Below are 19184 nucleotides of genomic sequence, written 5' to 3' on the forward strand. Positions count from 1 at the left end.
GAGCAGATATTATAGAATTGTCTGTTTAGAGCAGTTTTCCTGGTATCTAACACTGAACTGAATAAAATAGGCTGCTGAGCATATTTTTGTCATGCATTGTGCTGGGTTTTAAATTTACATGTTAATATGACAAGTAATATAATTTGACAGTCCTGAGATATTAACTCTGTATTTTTCTTTACAGTGTAGCTCTTGCAATATATTACCACATCAAAAACAGGTATGTGAATAATGAAATCTTGTACTGAAGTTATCTAATTCAAACAAATTAACTGATCAAACCCTAAAAATCCATGCTGTTTCTTTCAAAATGTTTTTGAGTAGTAGTTTCTTTATTTCCCATGCTAGAAATGAGAAACATATTCTTTTGTATGTTTTATATATATTATTTTGCTTAGAAAAAATAGAAATTAGAGGATGAGCTACCATAAAAATCTGGAAGTACAGTGATTTTTTTTTTACTACACTTTTGTAAAGGTAACTGTAAATCATTGATCAGTTAATGTTGATGGTGTTTGAAATAAAAAATGGTAAATATACAAGAAGAATGACATTGTGAATAGATGTAATTCAAGATGTCTCAGAAACAGAGCAGGTCCTGGCTTATCTCTTCTGGTGTAGTACGTTTTAGATCTCTGCTCAGTCAAGCTGATTGAAATTGAATAGAAAATACATTCTCTAAAAAGTAACTTGGTGCATAAATTAGCTTTCTTCATGTTGAATCATGTTTTTGTATCTTAACTTCCCTGTCCTCATGATATATCACAGTATCATAAGATAATATTTCATGGCATTTCTAAGGAGAGATTGTATAAATACTTCAAGTGACTTTTTTGTCTATGGCTTTTCAATGTGTCTTTTCAGAGACTCATAAGTTTAAAGTTAAGCTATTACGTCATTCAGGACCATGTTTCAGGTCACTGGCACCCATCACACTTGAAACAAGGCTGACATCTGAAGAGAAACCTTTAGAAGTGCACAGGGGCAGAAGGGCTTAGGGCTTGATCTCTGCTGAAAGCACTTGGAAGACTTTCCAAGATGTCAGTGGGCTTTGGACAGAAACATGGCAATATGGAATGCAGGAGTTGGAGTGAAATCTTTATGCAAACTTTTAATCTCATTTCCCAGGAAATGAGGCATCAGTGATCATGCCTGGATTACTTGTTTATCCATCTGTGGTTCCCTCTTTCCCCCTTCCTCCATCATCCCTTGGATAGTTTGGCTAACCTAGTAAATTTTTACTACGCTTGACTAAATGAGAGATGTCAAAGATAATCAGACTCTAAAGTTATGTGGAAGTAAGTTATTCTTAAGTGCGCTAGTAAGTTTCGTGCCAACCGTATAAAAGGCTTAAGCGAAAAGAGCAGATTAGGGACTACAAAGGGTGAGGAACTTCAGTAAGAGCACAGAGTTGAGCAGGAGGAGTCCAGAGCCAAAGTACACCAGACTTGCTTTTTTTGCCTATTGCCATAGAGCTGATTTCTATCTGCGGTAAAATATGCCCACTTGTGTTCTTACAGAACTTGATGCAAATTTGACTTACAACTAGTAGACAGAGAGGTTAAACTTTATAAAATAAACAGTCCCAAGACAGTGTCTTGAAGACAAACAGATTCTGAATGTTACCTTCTTGGAAAACTTGCTATCTACCTGTGCTTTTAGGATGGAGAGGTGATTTATTCAGGCAGGTCTGGTTGCTGCTCAGGGTGGGAAGGTGTGTTTTAAATGTGCCCTCTGCTGCGCTCAGGACAGGTGGTCTCAGCAGCAATGCTGGAGCAGGCTCATGTACATCAATTAATGACTCTGAAATGAAGGATGTGAAATTACTGTTCTGTCTTCAGTTGTTTCTGATTTTGGAATGGAGGGACAATGTGATAACAGCATTCAGATGTACTTGCTGATGAAACAGCAATAGCAAAACATAAGTTCTGTTTCCTGCCATTATAGGCTAAAAGGAAGTTGTTGACCTATGTGGTAGATTTTGGTTCATTATGGGGGCTGGGGAGTGAGAAGCCACTGTAACTCTTAAGAAGACTCAAGTTTGATTTTGACAGAAAACAAGTCAAGCACTTGCTTTGACAAAGAATTGTTTTCAGGCAGCATTTAGTTGTTAATTTTCTCCTGCACAGTAGGCTTAAGACTAAATTCTTTCCTAATACTCCAAACTCTCACCAGTCCCATTGTTTTTGAGAAACTATACATGAAATAGAATATTTCTTCATATGTTTTCCACTTTCAGTTTGATTGTGACATTGTAGTTATTATTCCTTCTTTACCCAGTATCTCCTATCATTGTTATATTGATTGGCTTTTTGCAGCTTTTGTTGTGCTTAGCTATTCAACATGTGGTAAAGGCTGCACTTAACCGTGTTTTCTGAGGAATGTGTAAGTATTGGTGAATTTGCTAAATAAATAAACAAAAGAAACCCCAACAAACTAACCATGAAAAATGCTTAGGATCAATTTGTAGATGGTTCATTTTATAAAGAAAATAATGTAAACTTGTTCTAATGTGGTTTTTTTTCATATAGTTTGAGGACAATCAAATGTGCCTTCATAGCATGCAGCAGCTACAGCATGAAGAAATAAAATAGGAAATTATTTCTTTCTTTCTCTGTTCTCATTGTTAAGGGCCACAGTTTATTTAGCACATCAGTGAGACTACTTCTGTATTAAGATACTAGCCTTTTTATGTAGGGGTAAAAGAGTCTCCATTATATTCCTTGGCGATTGGAAATTTTGTAGTAATTATCTCTGTTTGTTTTAGTTTAGGTAATCCTTAAAAAAACCCCAACATGCTTATTTCCAGAGTTAGGAGGCATTATAGCAGAATACATGTCATCTTCAGATGTTGAAGTTTAAATGTTAGCTGCTAATAAATATGTTTTGTAGACATGAATCCACTGTGAAACTCGTGTTTGCATGCTCTGAGACACATGTGCTGTTGAGTAGAGACAGAAGACATATTCAGTGATTTCTCTCTTAAGAACTCTATGACCAGAGTACCAAGATGCTATAAAGAAAGATGGGATTGTATTAAGGAGGTCACATGGATGCATCTGTCGAGAGAGTGACCAGTTCTAACTGGTACTGTTATACCACTCACTTCTGTTATTGTCAGTGTTCCTGCCAAGATTACATGTAGTAAGATCTTACATTGCATACTGGATGTTAGGCTTGAGAAGTTGCATAAACTTGCATGCTGATTCTGAGCAACAGGGATCTGAGAGAGAAATAGATAAAACCAATGAATAGGAATACTATTTTGTCTGGGTTTCTTTTTTTTTTTTTTTTTTTTATTCACTCCTTTTTGTTTTCAGAAATCATTAGGAGAACAGGATAGGATTTTCCAAGTAAATAAAAAGTGAATTATGTATATATTAACTAAAAAATAACTGCAAAAATACTGTTACATATTTGTAAAAGTTCAGACCATTGACAATAAAGGAGGAGGAGGAATCAAGAGATCGCAAGGTTAACATGACAAAGTTAAGAAAAGGAGAGTAAGCTGGGCTGATTTTATGTTTATAGCAGTACTTCTTAGTACGGTGAACAAGCCTCACAGTAGAGAGTGCAAAAGCTATGTGTCTTAGGCATTAAGAATGGAAAATTCTAGCAACTTTATAATACAGATTTCATGTTACATGTGAATTTTGTGGCAAAACAGGTCCAATTTCTATATGAAAATTGTATTTCTGCAGTGTTTCTAAGCATCTTGCAGCATTGAGAGTATTGGAGTTTTAGCAGTATGTTTGTGTCTATGAGAGCTGCGTGCTGTCATGTTCAGATAATGACACTACTTTGGTTTTAATGCTTTTTAGGGATACAGATGGAAGAATGCTCTTAGATATTTTTGATGAAAACCTTCATCCCCTTTCGGTAAGTTCATCTGCCTCTTCTTCCCTTTCATGTGAACTGTCTTTCTTTCTGTCTGCTTCATTTTGTTTCAGTCACCTATTTGGAAGTATTTCTTCCTTAGAAATCCGAAGTGCCACCAGACTATGACAAACATGACCCGGAGCAGAAACAGATTTACCGCTTTGTTCGGACGTTGTTTAGTGCTGCTCAACTGACTGCTGAATGTGCCATTGTCACCCTGGTGAGTGTCTGAGAGATGACATCAGCCGTCTGACAGACCCAGCTTTGTTCTCAAAGCTTGGGTTTGTATAATTTAATAAATCTAGGTGCTACCAGGGAATTTTTTCTCACCATGGAAACCAGGAACATTTCTTGATGGCAATGCTACACCTCATTTCCTTAAGGAGAGTAAGTAATGGAAGAAGAGGTTGGGACATGCAACGGAAAAGCTGGGGTTAAGTCTTGCCTTCACGAGAGTGATAATGTTACAGGCCACCAAGGTGACTAATAGAAAATGCAGATGGCTTAAGTGGTTTGAACAGGAGGGAATGTTTAAAGGTGAAAGGCTTCCACTTTTGTGGGGTTTGCTGTGTAGCTCTCAGCAGAGACTTGGGAACAGCTGTAGGTAATTTGATAGCACTGATAAGACTTGACAGGCACATGAAGGATTCTGTGAGTGACTGGAAGATGTTGGTGATGGCTCTTTTTCACTTGCACTGTACATGTCTTTCAGGACCATGTCATAGGATTGAACAATTGTAATCAAGGCTGGAGTTTAGCTACTTAAAAATAGCACAACACAAAAGAAGGTTCAGATTTTCAGCTGGTCTGGATCAGCATAGCAGTGTGGATTAAAGGAGCTAAAGTGATCTCCACCAGCTGAGAATTTCTGAATTTTCCTGAATTTTTTATCCTGCCAATTCCAACAAGCCTCTTCAGCTTTCAGGCACAATTTTGGCCGTGTTCTTGACTCAGGGGTTTTAAAAGAATAAAATGTTTTTTTACCACCACAACATGTGGTTTCATAACAGCTCTTACGCACTTTAGATGGAAGAAAGGGAAATTGGAGAAGGTGGATTTTGAAGCCCAGACCTACTCATTTCCTCTGTTAATCTCTCTTCCTTGGCTTCTAAGATTAGTTGGCAGGCTTTTCTCCTTCAGACAGTCAAAATGAATTGTACTAGCCAGTACAGGACAGGAATATGAGAGAAATAGGGCAAGAAACACCCTGCAGTGCTCCACCCTTGCATGTTCAAGTGTTACTTTACCTAGTTACTTGACCCAGCATTACTTGTTTTCCCAAATGACTTTTTGTCTGTCTCTTTTACATAATTGCACTAAGTACTTGTCCTTCTTCTTTTTCTTCCTAAGTGTTTTCTGCCAGAGGCATGATATGCTGTGTGAATCAGTATGTTCTTCTGTAATTTAATTAATCCACTGTCAAATGCAGTGGAACCTTGTTGTAGTTATCTCTTGTTTGATCTTTGGCTATTTGATCAATGGGGGCACTGGTTGGTAGAAAGGAAGAAGGCTTTTTTAATAACAGTATCTTCCTGTTATTGCAATGCATGGAACGTTTTTTTCCACAAATCTTGTTAACCTAGTCATATATTGTAGCATCTTTTATTTATAACGACTTCCTTGCCTCTTCTGGTTCTTGTGTGGTTTCTCTGCAAGCAACTCTTTTGCTGTGATCTGCAATGAAGTATAAATGTTTTAACTCATTTGGTATACTGCAGAATCAGTTTCCATAGTTATTAATGCTTGAAAACTTAGGTGGCTCAGGTTTTTTACCCGACACAATGATAACAGATGAACTGTTTCATAGTCTGGTTCTCAAATCAGACATGCAGATACTTGTGGGTAGGTTTTGTGCAGGTGATCAATATTACTGTTCTGCTATTCTTGCCCTTGTTCTCAGAATAATAGCACCTTCCTGACCCCTCTTTCCAGAAGGCTTCAGAGGTTTTTGGATAGTTTTACAAGTATGAAGTTCTGCTGCTTGCGGTTGTCAGTTTCGTCTCTGCTTCTAAATCTGATTTCTTTATTTGTGCATCTCATCAAGAGGGGCCCCAGAGACAGGCTGTGTTGTTTCTGAAATGTTCAAAGGCAGAAATTAATCTGTTAAAAAGCAATCAACCCTTGCTCCTCCCCACACTCCTGAAATCTTGATAGTGTTGATATCACTATTTATGAACCTTCCAAGTGCTTTCAATTTTTAATACCCTGTCTGGAAAAGAAGAGAGCAGCATTCCCTGCTGGAGTTTGTTTTGCCACAGTCTGGCTGTCCGTCAGAGAACAATGTGATAGCCCTGTCTATCACTTACTCCTCCAGGGAGGGTTGCCAGAAGGCAGGAAGGGTATCTGTGGAGATCCCATTTTGAACAAGATGCTGCAGCTATTATCCTTATTTCACTCACTCTAATTATTTTTAAACAGTCCTAACCACCCACTTTTACTGCGCGTATTTTTAACATGGCCTAACAAGGTGTGTAGTTGGATGCACTCACTGTTGTCTTCTTACATGCCATTAACCAGGTCAAAACAGCAGTTACAGCTGGTTCTATAGCAGTCTGTATGTTCAGCACAGGAGCTGGGTAAGTGTGAAACTCCACACTGTTAGATAAGCTAGTCTCCAGCAAAAAGCTGGCATTGTGTTGCTCCAAGCACTTAATTAAAATATTTCAATTAAAGCCTCCACTATTAAAGTTAAATCAGTTTATAATTAAACAAGAAACTATATTTTCATACAGCCTCCAGAGCTGCCAAGAGATTTCCCATATTGATAGGTGAAAAATTAAAATCTTGAGTTGAAACAATTAAATACTAATTCTCATTATTTATTTATGAAACAATACCATAGGAATAAAATTAGCTTTAAGAATTGTGTTGCCCATTTAAAGTCTTGCAAATTATGTTTTCTGTCCCAGTGAACAGCAGAACTATACTTTGTGACCTGACTTTGTGAGAAAAGTAACATGTATGTGCTTCTCCTGCAACCCAGAGTATTCCTGCCCTTCCTAAAGCTGAGAAAGCCCATCTCATCTAAACTGTCTCCTCAGGTGCAGAGGTGGCAAGTTGTACGTGTGTTAACCTACTAATTGGATAGCAAATAAAAGTGTGAACAGGATTGTCACCTTTACTAACAGGAAAACAATACAGTGTTTGCATGTCCTGAGAATTAAACATTTATGCTTTGTTCTTTTGTCCTGTAAAACAATCCTATTAACTCGATGTGAAGAGGAGAATGGTACAAGTTTTCTGCTTTGTCTTGGCATGACTTACTCAGCTTTTTGCAGATAGTCCAAATCTAAGGCTCTTAATATACTTCTGTGTTCATAGTAGTTTCAAGGAGGATACATTTTGCATGTGCAAATAAGCAGATAGACAGTTATGCAAGATTTCTATGCTATAGACTGATCAGATATGGTGATATGTAAATACATACAGTTCATGAGCTGAATTAATTCTGTGAAGTTCAGAGGAGCATGCTTTTGAAATATGTTAGAAAGTTCATGCTGTGACCAAAAGGATTTGATACTGGGAAATGTTAAGTACATAAGAATGAAAAACAGGGATTTAATTAATCCAGCCAGATGTTCCTGAGTTCTTATTGTACTCTTAAGTCACATTTTAAGCAACTAGGTAAAGAGAGAATATCGTTGAACTGTGTTGTGAAAGTTACAGTATTTGAGGAGAATTTTGTTTTCTGTGTGTTTGGAAGAAAGGAGAAAGCTTTCAAGTGCTTTCCTTTCACTGGGATATTTTTACTTCTTAATGCTGATAAAATACCTTCTTTCTTTTTCCATATTTCAGTTGAAGTATCAAAAACCTGATACGTGTTTAAAAGAAAACAAACATAGAAGAACGTGACCAGGGCCTTGAGAGACACTTGATTTGCAGCAAGGGTCCTTTTCAGGTGGGCCAGTGTAACTACCAGTCCTTATGCAACTAATGGAAGATGCAGATTCCTCCAAAGACCTCAGAGTGCAATGCAGAGCACTGTTTGTTGCCTGCTTTGATACTATCACACCCCATCCAGTGACCATAAGGGGTCATGAGTGTGATTGGTTGAGCAAGACAAAGCATTGAAGCTGGGCTGTTTCTCCTGTAAGAAACCCATTGGAAGAGTTGCATGGATCCAGTATTGCTGTTGTCCACCTTTGTCCTGGACATTAAGCATTCCCTGGGAGGTGGCTGAAGGCCACCACTTTGCTTCATCTGAAGGTCTCCTAGGCACAGAGAGAAGGTTTCTCCACCTGTGCTGTGGATCCAAAGTCCCTTGGCAGCTGGCCATGTGTTAGGATACACTCTGGAGAAGGCCAAGAGGAACAGGGAATTGATACCTCTGCTCCAGGCACTGAGGGGAGCCAAAGACTTAGATTCTTCCCTGGTTTTAGGGCTGTTCTCATCTTTTGACTGCAATCTAACATACAACACCTGAATAGCCCTTGACTAGATTATCAGTTAATACTTACACGCCTCTTTAGTCCAGTATTGCTTTAGGCCTGCTGGGATATACACTTCATAAAAAGAGAACATTCATGCTGGGGGCTGGGAGGAAATTTTTTTGAAATCCCTAAGAGAAGAGGACATTCTGTCAAAGAATGGATGTCTGTTTCCTGATGCATCTCTAAGGGCTTCTGTGTGGGCAAGGAGTGAATACTGATCCCAGTTTTAGACTGAAAAGTTGCTGTTGCCTGGTAGTTTGAGTGCATTTTATATGTATTATGGATATTTGTTTTGAAATTAGTAAATTAGGGGGCAAACCCAGAGATGTGTGACTTTTCTCTAGGTTCCATTAGTACTTCCTGTAAATACCCACAGTGGGACTTTGCCGTTGCTCACATTTCCAGGGTTCTGTGACCACGTTTGTTATTTTCTTTCAACATTTGGTCTCAAAAATAAAAATCAGATGAATTTGCAAGGACTATGATTATGTGATGTCCTTTTCCACCAAATGAATGACACGAGACCTTTGTGAAACATTTTAAATGCCCAGCTGGGCAACTGCAAAGTACAGTTATTTCTGGAGAGCTGTGGTAAGGAACTGGCTGATTCCTTAGAACAGAGCATATGGCAGTTTAGTGATTGGATTAGAGCTGTAATTTGGCTATATGGGACCCAATACCAATTATACTTCTTTTTTTTCGTTCAAATATCTTTTAAGTTTCAAGGCATTGTGACATACTGAAGTTTTCTCATTAGAGAGAGAGACTGTGTATTTCTTTGTGATGCGTAGGAATGGAAACTGTCTTCATTAGTTAGCCTGTGCTCCTGCAACTTATAATGTGGGTTAGCTAGTGAGTTCATATGGAGTTTAAATGGGAGAAAAAGAATGAGGTTTTTGCAAATACATGTTCGTTTGCAGATTCTCAGTTATGGTAACTAAAATACCAAAAACATTTCTTTCTGTCAATGTACATTGAGTGCGAAAAAATTAAAGCCACTGGAGTTTTATTGGTAAAATAGAGATAGAATTTCACGTAAAGCAATATAGAAACAGCATGAGAAAAGATAATGTTTTGCTCTTGGTGCTGCCTCAAAGTTCAGAATTATTGTAATAATGTCAGTGGCATTCCTTGGTGATTGCCCATTTCTTTAGTGTGCTGCGACTCTCATTCAGACTCCTTGGAGGGCAATGCACAACTTCTGACCTCTTTGTGTTGCACTGCAGGAAGCTCTAGTACTGCAAGTAGATATAATCACAGAATAATTTCAGTTGGAAGGGACCTCTGGAGGTCACGTCTGGTCTGGTCTGGCCTCTTCTGAAAGCATCAGGGCCTGACCAGTTGAGTTCTGAATTTCTGAGGATGGAAATTGCATAACCTCCATAGAAAACCTGCTGTGTTGCTTCAGGGAAGCCTAAAAAAAGAACTACAGAACCTGGGGTGCTGAGACTGCAACACCAGTGTGATAAGAGGTATCCGTGGGGTGTTGGAGGTTAATGTTAAACAGCATCAAAACGAAATAACAAAGAGAAGCAAAACTTCTCTAAGAACCCCATAGTAAGATTCTAATAAAATTTGGGTGTTCTTCTGGAGTATGAAATACTTAAATTATTTGACATTTTGTACATTTAATACAATTATTTTGTATTTGGTACAAAATATCCTCCTGAAGAGGGAGTAATTTTAACTTTTAAAATACTCCAGTATTTTAACCTTTCTACTTGAAAGTATTATGTAATATACAAAGTGTGCTATAATGTCCTCCAAGATGGAAAAAAACCGAGATGCTGTTTTGCACTAATTAAAACTGAACTCTTCAGTGCTATCTTTAGTTTTCAGTTTCTTCAAACAGATTTATGTTCTGTTGATTGGAATGTTGTGTAACCAACTGTCTGCTATCCAGGATCACGGGGAGCAGGACATCCTAGATAGCTGGGACAACACTGGATGCCGTGGTTACTATCAACACTCAAGCCAGTCCAGGATGGATTCACTCAACTGCAAATAATCACCCTGGGGATTAGTTCTGGCACAGCAGGAGCCCTGCTGGAGCCTGGATGCTGTTGCTGATCCTGTTAGTTAGTGCCATGTTACAGTCCTGTGCCTGGATAAAAAAAAAAGCCAAACCAGGACTAGTGGTGATAACGGATGGTTAAATGCTTCTCTACCATGCTGTCGCACATCCAAGTCCTGGGAGTTGAGATCAGAAGCATTCAAACTAGGTCAGCATGGAATCATTTTGGGTCTTACAGATTTATGAGCTCAAGATATGTTCTGAAATAAATCAGTTCTGTACCTCTGCTGGACCTGAAATGGCTTTGGAAGCCATTTAACTACATTCCTGTGGTGCTGCATCTAAGCTAATGAACCTCTCCAGAGCTCATTGAACTCAAATCCAATTTGGGATTATCTATACCCATGGAGTGGTAACTTTATTTAATTAATAAAATTAAATTCTTTTAAATTCAGATAAATTAATTCTTAACAAAGGCAAATCACCCAACTGGTTTCATTTATGAGTAAATAATAATTTGCTGATATTCCAAGTATAAAGGTCAGTAATTGCAAAATCTTGGTGCGAGTCTGTAGGAAGAGATGAAAAATAATAATCCAATATTGCTCTTCTGAAATCTTAACTCTGTGCACTGTACCTTCTGACGTGTGCTCAAGTTACTAAAAATTTCTCCAGTGGAGGTGCAAGTGTTGTCCCTCAAAGCTTGTTATACTGACTGTCATGTAAAACCATGTGGTTCATTCCCCAGCAGAGTAGATTAGTAATGGAGGTATCAGACTCTGAGGTATTGAGTTTGTAAGTAAAAAGTTTATTGATGGACCAATGTCCATTGATATTTTCCAGATCAGAATTGCATTTTCATTTTGGCTAAGAAGTGAATTATGTTACAAATGAGTTTTGAAGACTGGCGTTGGTGTTAGCAGGGAGTCATACTTTTCCCTTGCAAGCTGTGAAAAATCCAGAATATGTTGTTTGACTGAAGCCACTGAAAGTTTCTGCTGATGTCATATCAGTAACTTTAATCTTTTATTTAAATAGTCTTGTTACCATTCTGTAAAAAAAAGCTATAAACATACAATCATAGAATGAAGTCGGTTATGCTAGATGTGATGAAGATGGCTCTTGAAAGCTATTGAAGTTTTTAAGGAGAACTAGGTGTTGAATTAAGGCAGAATAAGTCTGCTGCCATTTTGGAATTCAGCTTTTGAGGGTGTAATAGAAAAGTGCTCAAAAGTTTTGCAACAGAAGCTTACTTTCAGAAGAAGCCCTGCAAAGAATGAATTAAATTGAAGTAAGATAACAGCTTCAATTTGTTTTAAGCTTTAGTTCCATTTTAAGCATGGATACAGCTGTTAAAACTTGGTGGAGGCAATATGTGGCATTTATTTTGACTTGCATCTTCTAGGTTCTGAAAGATTCTGGTTCTATAAAGGAATACCTCCCTAAATAATCCAGAGGAGATGAGGATTTCAGACTTCTGGGGTTTTTTTTAAAGATAAGTGATTCTCACATTGTTCTGCATTTTTTGGGCTTATGACACATAAGTAAATTTCTTCAGTATTCTGGCATACAAGTTACATTATTCTTTACAGTGAGCTTGTAAAATTCAGCTTTATTATGCGACTTTACAGCAGCTAGTCCTAAAGAAAGTGTAGAAAGTGTTTTGCCTTGAAAATTAAGCCAGTGTAATTCATTGCAGCACATGAATATACTGAACTGCATAGTAGACACAGAGAATCCCAAGTCTGTATGATACAAACCCCATTATTTAAGAAAATGACCCCTGTGTTTAAGGCACTATTCAGTGTATAGACATAACTGCATAGAAATGGAATTTACCATTACAGGGTCAACTCTTTTCAGCGATGCATTTTTTCTTACTTATTTTTATAATGAGGTGGAGTATGCCTGCCTGCCTGCCTGCCTGTGGGAAGACTTGCTTGCTTTTGCCAGCAAAAGCAGGTGGTGTTCTCCCACCAGCCACGGGTTTGTTTGGGATGAGTAGCGTAGTGACTAACCACCCACCAGCCTTCCTCTTCACATGGGCTGAGAGCCACCTGGCCCTTTTCCAAGAGTCTATACTGATTCAGCACATCTTTGTGGCAGCCAGAAGCATCCCCCTTCAGTGGCGTAGGCTGTAGAGTGCATGCCAGGCTCACTTTCTCCTTTTTACTCTGATGTTCCATCAGTGTCAAATTCCTGATGCTTGGGCTGTTACCGTGGCCTTGGCCTGGTATATTGAAATGTTCTGAGATTAAACCAGTGGTTGAGAGCTGTATTTGTCAGGAATAATGAACTTTCTCACATATGTGTAGGAGACAGAGCTCACTTGACTGTGCATATACTGATGTTATAAGGGTGCTCTACAACAGTACAGTGAGAATTCAAGTATGCACCAGCCTTTCTTCTGCCTAAATTTCACTATCTGCAGAGTCACTTGGTTGTCTCCAAACTAGGGCTAGAGAGAGCTAGAACAAAGACTGCGTGTGTAACTGAGTGAGTTGGATTGAAAATTGAAGAACTACAGTAATGTGACAGCATAGGTGTAAATTTGGGAGACAAGTCCTGGATTACAGTGGATTCCCACATTAGCTGAGAATCTCAATAAACTTTTACAAATGTCTGCTGCAAAAAGAACTCTTGCTCTTTTTCTGACTTCTCTTACTTGATCACATACACTTAAATCCCAAGACTGAGTCAGGAAGGCCGCAGAAAATGGAGAAACCAAAATGCTCTCTTCTAAGGCATTTTCAAGAAAGGACCAAGAAGTCACACTAAGCACCTTTCTCCTGGTGAGGTGTTTATCATCTTTGGTTTATCATAAGATGATGCAGAGCCTCACTCCAGCAAGTAGGATGTCTGGAGTTAAGTCCAAGTTACCACCAAGGACTCAAGAGCAATTATTCATATCTCTCAACAAGCTATTGGAAGATGCTCAAATATGGCAATGCAAGTGGTTTAAGAATACTGTCTTATCAAGCTCCTGTTTAATTTTTAAAGCTGATTTCTGAAGTATGTGCTGCTGGGAAGGCAGTAGCAAGTTTACGCTCCCTTTTTACTTAGGTGTAAGTTCATCTGCTTAACGTGTTATTTCATATGTCCAGAGGGACCTTGACAGCTTGAGAGGCAGGCCCATGCAAACCTCACATAGTTCCAACAAGACCAAGTGCAAGGTCCTGCATGTAGGTTGAGGCAATTCCAAGCACAGATACAGGCTGGGCAGAGAATAGATTGAGAGCAGCCCTGAGGAGAAGGACTTGGGGTGTTGGTTGATGAGAAGCTAACCATGACCCAGCAGTGTGCACCTGCAGCCCAGAAGGCCAACTGTATGCTGGGCTGCATCAAAAGGAGCATATCCAGCAGGTCAGGGGAGGTGATTCTCCCCCTCTGCTCTGCTCTCATGAGACCCCAGCTGCAGTACTGCATCTAGATCTGAGGCCTCCAACACAAGAAGCACATGGACCTGTTGGAGTGAGTCCAGAGGAGGGCCACAAAGATGCTCAGAGGGCTGGAGTACCTACTGCATGAAGACAGGTTGAGAGTTGGACTTGTTCAGCCTGGAGAAGGCTCAGGGGAGACCTTACAGCAGCCTTCCAGTACCTAAAGAGGCCTATGAGAAATTTTGAGAGGTACTCTTTATAAAGGCATGTAGTGGTAAGACAAGGGGTAGTGGTTTTAAACTTATAGAGCGTAGCTAGATTAGATGTTAGGAAGAAGTTCTTGACTGAGGATGTTGACAAGACAGGACAACTGGAACAGCTTGCCCAGAGAAGTTATGGTTGCCCCATCCCTGGAAATGTATTATTTTCTACTAATGACAGACCTTTCCAGAAGCACAAATCCTGTGTGCTTATATGAGTGCGCATTCTTATAGAAAATCACAAGTGAGCTGTTCTGAGTTTTAAATTTTTCTCCCTACATCCTCCCTTTCTCCTCCCCTACACTCTTTACCAGCATGGATCCTACATGGAATTTTTGATCTGTTAGCTATTCTTTGTGTGTTCTTTGATTAGATGCTAATAAATATTAACTTAGGCAAACTGCAGGAAATTTATTATGTGTCTTCTCAGCTAAATTTTTATATATGTATAAAAATATATACATAATATAAACTAATTAAATGTTGTGGCTTGCAGAATTATTATTTTGTTCATCTCACATGTAAATCCATAATTGTTGTAATTGCTGTTCCTAACAGGGGATAGAGTAGGGAGTCACACAGATCACCCACAACCAGTGTTTCTTAGAGCATATCTTGTTTATTAGTCTGTTGTTATTGTTAATGTAATTAAGCCGCTGTTATCGATAGCGGGCAACTGTTCAACACAGCATGTGTGATCCCTTGTGTATTCACCCATAGTTCCCTGGCTGGAGCATCAGTTGGTGGGGGGCAACCTACCTCTGTGTTTGGAAACAGAAGGATCAAACTGCACCGTCCCACACCCCTCCAGCAGCTTTTTGTGGGTGTTCAGAGAGTCCCTCCAAGGTTCATTGTTTCGTCAGATGTGTGTGTATGATCCTGTAGTCTTTGTAAATAACATGAATCTCTTGGATGAGGTGAGCTCGAATTGCTGCTAGCCTGTTTTGGTGGCCTTGGGCAGATTGGGCCAGACTGTGGTGTCCTGAGTTTATCAGTTCTTGTAGGTCCAAGAGGATTCCTCATCACCAGAGGTTATTGGTCCAGAGGAAACCATTATGAATTAACCATTATTAATTAATGCCTTCTTAACACATACTTTTCCTCTCTGTTCAGCTTGCTATTTCTGTGGTAACTGTTCCTCCATCCATCCTATAGGTGCCTATAAAACCTTTAGACAGGCTCACCAGAGGGGCCCAGCATGACATGATGCTATACCTCATAAACAATTGACTGTAGATTATAGTTGTTTGTATGATAGCTAGTAACTATTATTGGTAACATACCCTTGCCTCCCTCATTAGTAATTAGCATTTTATTTGTTTACATTATTATTTTAATAACTTATTTAAGCTATCATTTGAATTAATTCCAATGTGTGACTTTATTATCAACAGTTAGGGATAGAAAAATCACAGTTTTGTTTCTCATAAGATGATCAGAAGGCAAAGGCCAACTAAAATACGAATTTATCACATCCAGTCTTGAGCTTGGCATAAGCATATGTATTTAAACCTACAGCTTTTATAACAGAATCTTCTTGAGAGCAGATTACTGTTTTAAAATTACTGGAATGGGTTTATGAGAATAGTTTTCCTTTTCATTTCTACTTAATAGCAAAATAAATTTGAGTTTCAATTTTAATGTTTTTCCACAGGTATACCTTGAAAGACTATTAACTTATGCAGAGATAGATATTTGTCCAGCAAACTGGAAGCGAATTGTATTGGGTGCAATTCTACTGGCATCCAAAGTTTGGGATGACCAGGCAGTGTGGAACGTGGATTACTGCCAGATCCTGAAAGATATCACGGTCGAAGACATGTGAGTGCAGTATGTTTATTATGAATGAATGCCAAGATCTGTGTGCATGAGGGGGTCGGGAATTCCTCTCATACATGATATGAAGTTTGTATATTTGCATTTTATCTAAACATGGATGCTGATAGATGGCATGAGGTCTGCTTGACAGTTACTTACATAGAAGATATAAATTATTTTTGCTTTCTGGTTGAAGTGTATTTTACCACTGGATGTTCATGCATGGTGGTGAAAAAAGACCTGCAGAATATTTAAATGTGTGACTTGACAAAAAACCCAAACTCATCCAGTGAGCTTGCATGTGATCCTAATGACCATTAGATGATCACCTTCTTATTTACTGGCATTATTCAAAATTAGTGCTTTTGGGGTTTTGGGCTTTTTTTTCCTTACTGAGTCCTGCTAAGTTCATTTCCAGGACATAAAAAATGTAGTATTTTAATTTGCAAAGATAAATTTTCAGTTTTTCCATTTCTGCTATCTGATGGCATTCTTAAGAAGTGCATATTGTAACAGCGTTGAGAGTTGTGACATCTGTCTGAATACTCCCAAGTCATATTAAGAGTATATTCCAACAGTAAGAAAAAGAACTGTAATAAGAATAAACATAATTAATACTTACTAAAATGAATGTTAATTTCACTAAATATTCTAGCGCTTATTTTTTTGGCCAGTTGCTCAGCAGGTATTGCGTATATTGGCTGAAAAGCCTGGGGTTTGTATCATCTGTGCATTCAGAGCTGAGTCACGTACCATGCATGCTTTTTGAGGTGCCCTTACCTGAGCTGATGTGTGTACAAGAGTAGTACTGCAAGAGATGCAGTTTGGAGTTGGTGCTGGGATGGTGCTGGGGTTCAAGGTACCTTGACAGGCCACTGTGACTCGTGCATTCGGAGAGTGACATTTTCAGTCTGCTGGTGCACCCCTTTTTTTTTTTATAAGCACTAACAACAGCATTATTTAAAAGCTGTTTTAGCACAGTATCTGTGTGTTTTAGAGCTCATCTAAGCAGAGCTAAGTATCTGTAATGAGAAGTATACAGACTTGTACCTACTTTAAGTCACTTAAGTCAGTACCACAGCCACTGAAGAGAGTTTGTTGTGGATAACCACTCTGGGAGAAGGGAAGAGGGAAGGAGGGAAGTAGATGAGAAGAGATGTTTGGGCAGACAGAATGTTCTTTGAATCTCAGCTTACAGTCACAAAGCAGTGAAAGGCCAAGGATTTTTGCTAGAGCAGCCCTCATTTTGTTTCGTAAAAGTTCACTGTTTGTCAGATTTGTAGATGGTCAAAAATGATCTGTAAGGGAAAGGTTGAATGTTAGGAGTCAGCTGATATCTTTAAATTAAGCATGCTCATACACTGCTAGATAAGACCTATAAATTGTGAGTAGCTGTCGTTGTCAAGTATTAGAAAAGTTATCTCCGAATCTTGTATTAACAAGCAATTTGTAATAAGGTGGTTTTTTTTCCCTGAGTCAAAGTGAAAAACACAAAGCTTGCATTGCTGTGGTATGTTGTAGGTATTTTCATTAGTTTTGGGGAAAACTGTCATTTCAAAACAGAAGTGAGAAATACTATATCATGTCATTTCATTATTTGTTTTAAAATACATCATCTGCTTAAGGATGGTTGATGCTACTTCTTTTCTGACATAACACCAACAAAATAGATTTCCAAAACAAAAGGGTAGGGGGGGTTAGAGATGACAAGAAGCTAAAATCAGGCCCTTCACATTTCTGCGTGCTATATTATTCCATGCAGGACAATTTGACAATTCTTCCTTGACTGCTATGAGTGTTTCCTGAATGATTTTGCTAAGCTACTTTTCCCTTGATCCTTTTCTCATGCTTTTGGGTATTCAGTGGCAGTATGGGCCTCCCTCCATTCACTGCTTCTCCAAGGCAAATCTGGGAGCTTTTAAAGTATTTCTGAAGCTGGAAGCTGAGCTGAAGTAGAGTGTTGAACAGCTTGAAGCAGACTGACAGGTTTGACTGTGCCGTAGGACAGTATTAATCAGGAATGGTTATAAATACGAGTTTTGAAATGCTGATTCTCAGGGCTTTTTTTGAGGGCAGGTGATGAGGCATACTGTCATGGTGTGAAAGGAAACAAAAAAAGGAGGTTACTGTTTTTAACGAACACAGAGATGGTGCTACTGTTAGAAATTGCTCTTGAGCTATATAACAGTGTTAATCACTTGGCAAACCTGTGCTAACATCAGCCCTCTTTCTGCACTCTACATTCCTTAAGACAAACTGTGATGAGTCCCTGGCCTCAAAGATTTTAGCTTCTTAGCCTTTTCTTAAAAGATTGTAGGGTTCTCACAAACTGCAAAACCAGAAGCCTTTGAGGAGCCTGTGCTGTCTGTGTGGTACTTGGTGATACGGCTCATGGGCTTTGTGTCTGGGGCTTCTTTTGAATTCTCCAGCAAAGATTTTGGTGGTTGTTGACCTGACATTTATATTTCTGCTGCCAGTTTTAACAATTTTTTTTTTTTCTCAGCTCCTACCTCTAGTGTGGATTGGATTTTTCCTTTATAATTTTTCAGGTAGTTGGGACAGTGCAGTATTATGATTTTGTGGTGTCTAGCTCTACGTAAGATGGGTACATTCATTTTTTCTATTAATAAGGCAGGAAAAACTCTAGGTCAGAATCTTCAACATCAGTGGATCATTCAGCATAAGTGCATCTTGCAAAACATCATGCAGACCTTCAGTGTTTTCTAAGTCACCAGCAGTACATTGAACTGAGCCTCAAAGCTAACAGAGGACTTGGAAGAACTGAAGTGCGGTATCTGTAGTCATGTATGTAGTATTACCTTGAATTTCTGTGTGAGTTATAGAAGTGGTCAGAGGAAAGCATATGTAAAGGAAGCTGATGAAAAGTATGGGGGAAGAAGGATATGGTGGTTAGTTGAGTTACATTAGTTCGAAGAAGCAATACCCATATTCTTTTATTCGTTCTCAGCTGTAGTTAGTCTGCTGATCTGACCTGCAAATTTGGGAGGTAGGGTATAGTAAGAATCGGAGGCAATGTGTTTTTCTTAAAGATTTGGGGATGCTCTTCAAAAGAGGTACAGCCAGTATCTTTCTCCATTAAAATAGGCTTTATGTTACCAATTAACATAGACCCTTAGGTTTAGCTTGCAGAAAGTAAAATCTTGGCAATATAAAAGGACATTTAAAGATAATCTTCTGCATTTATTGATCGACATCTTAAAATGTAATTTTTTTCATTTGGATTTTTTTTAAAAGCTAGAATCTTCAACGGTGTGATTTCATGCCAGAGAATCCATATCCAGCTTTTAGTTAGTCTTTTAATGTTAATTAATATTTATCATTATGTAAACATAGAATTTTGACACAGTGTGAAGGTGAGGAAGGACAATGATTATTTTCTAAG

The 19184-nt window shown here is 38.6% G+C and overlaps 1 protein-coding gene across 3 annotated transcripts in view; it reads left to right on the forward strand.

Moving 5' to 3' along the window:
- CCNY (cyclin Y) overlaps positions 1-19184 on the forward strand; it is a gene marked incomplete at both ends in the record, with an annotated part of 124079 nt that overhangs the window by 97140 nt on the left and 7755 nt on the right. For all 3 annotated transcript variants that reach the window (XM_080610429.1, XM_080610428.1, XM_080610430.1), the window contains 4 exons: positions 185-220; positions 3822-3879; positions 3980-4099; positions 15618-15784. In XM_080610429.1, the coding sequence (XP_080466555.1) occupies positions 185-220; positions 3822-3879; positions 3980-4099; positions 15618-15784 (381 nt within the window). The remainder of the gene's footprint in view (positions 1-184; positions 221-3821; positions 3880-3979; positions 4100-15617; positions 15785-19184) is intronic.

Source organism: Psittacula echo (genome assembly GCF_963264785.1).
Source record: "Psittacula echo genome assembly, chromosome: 2".
NCBI lineage: Eukaryota > Metazoa > Chordata > Aves > Psittaciformes > Psittacidae > Psittacula > Psittacula echo.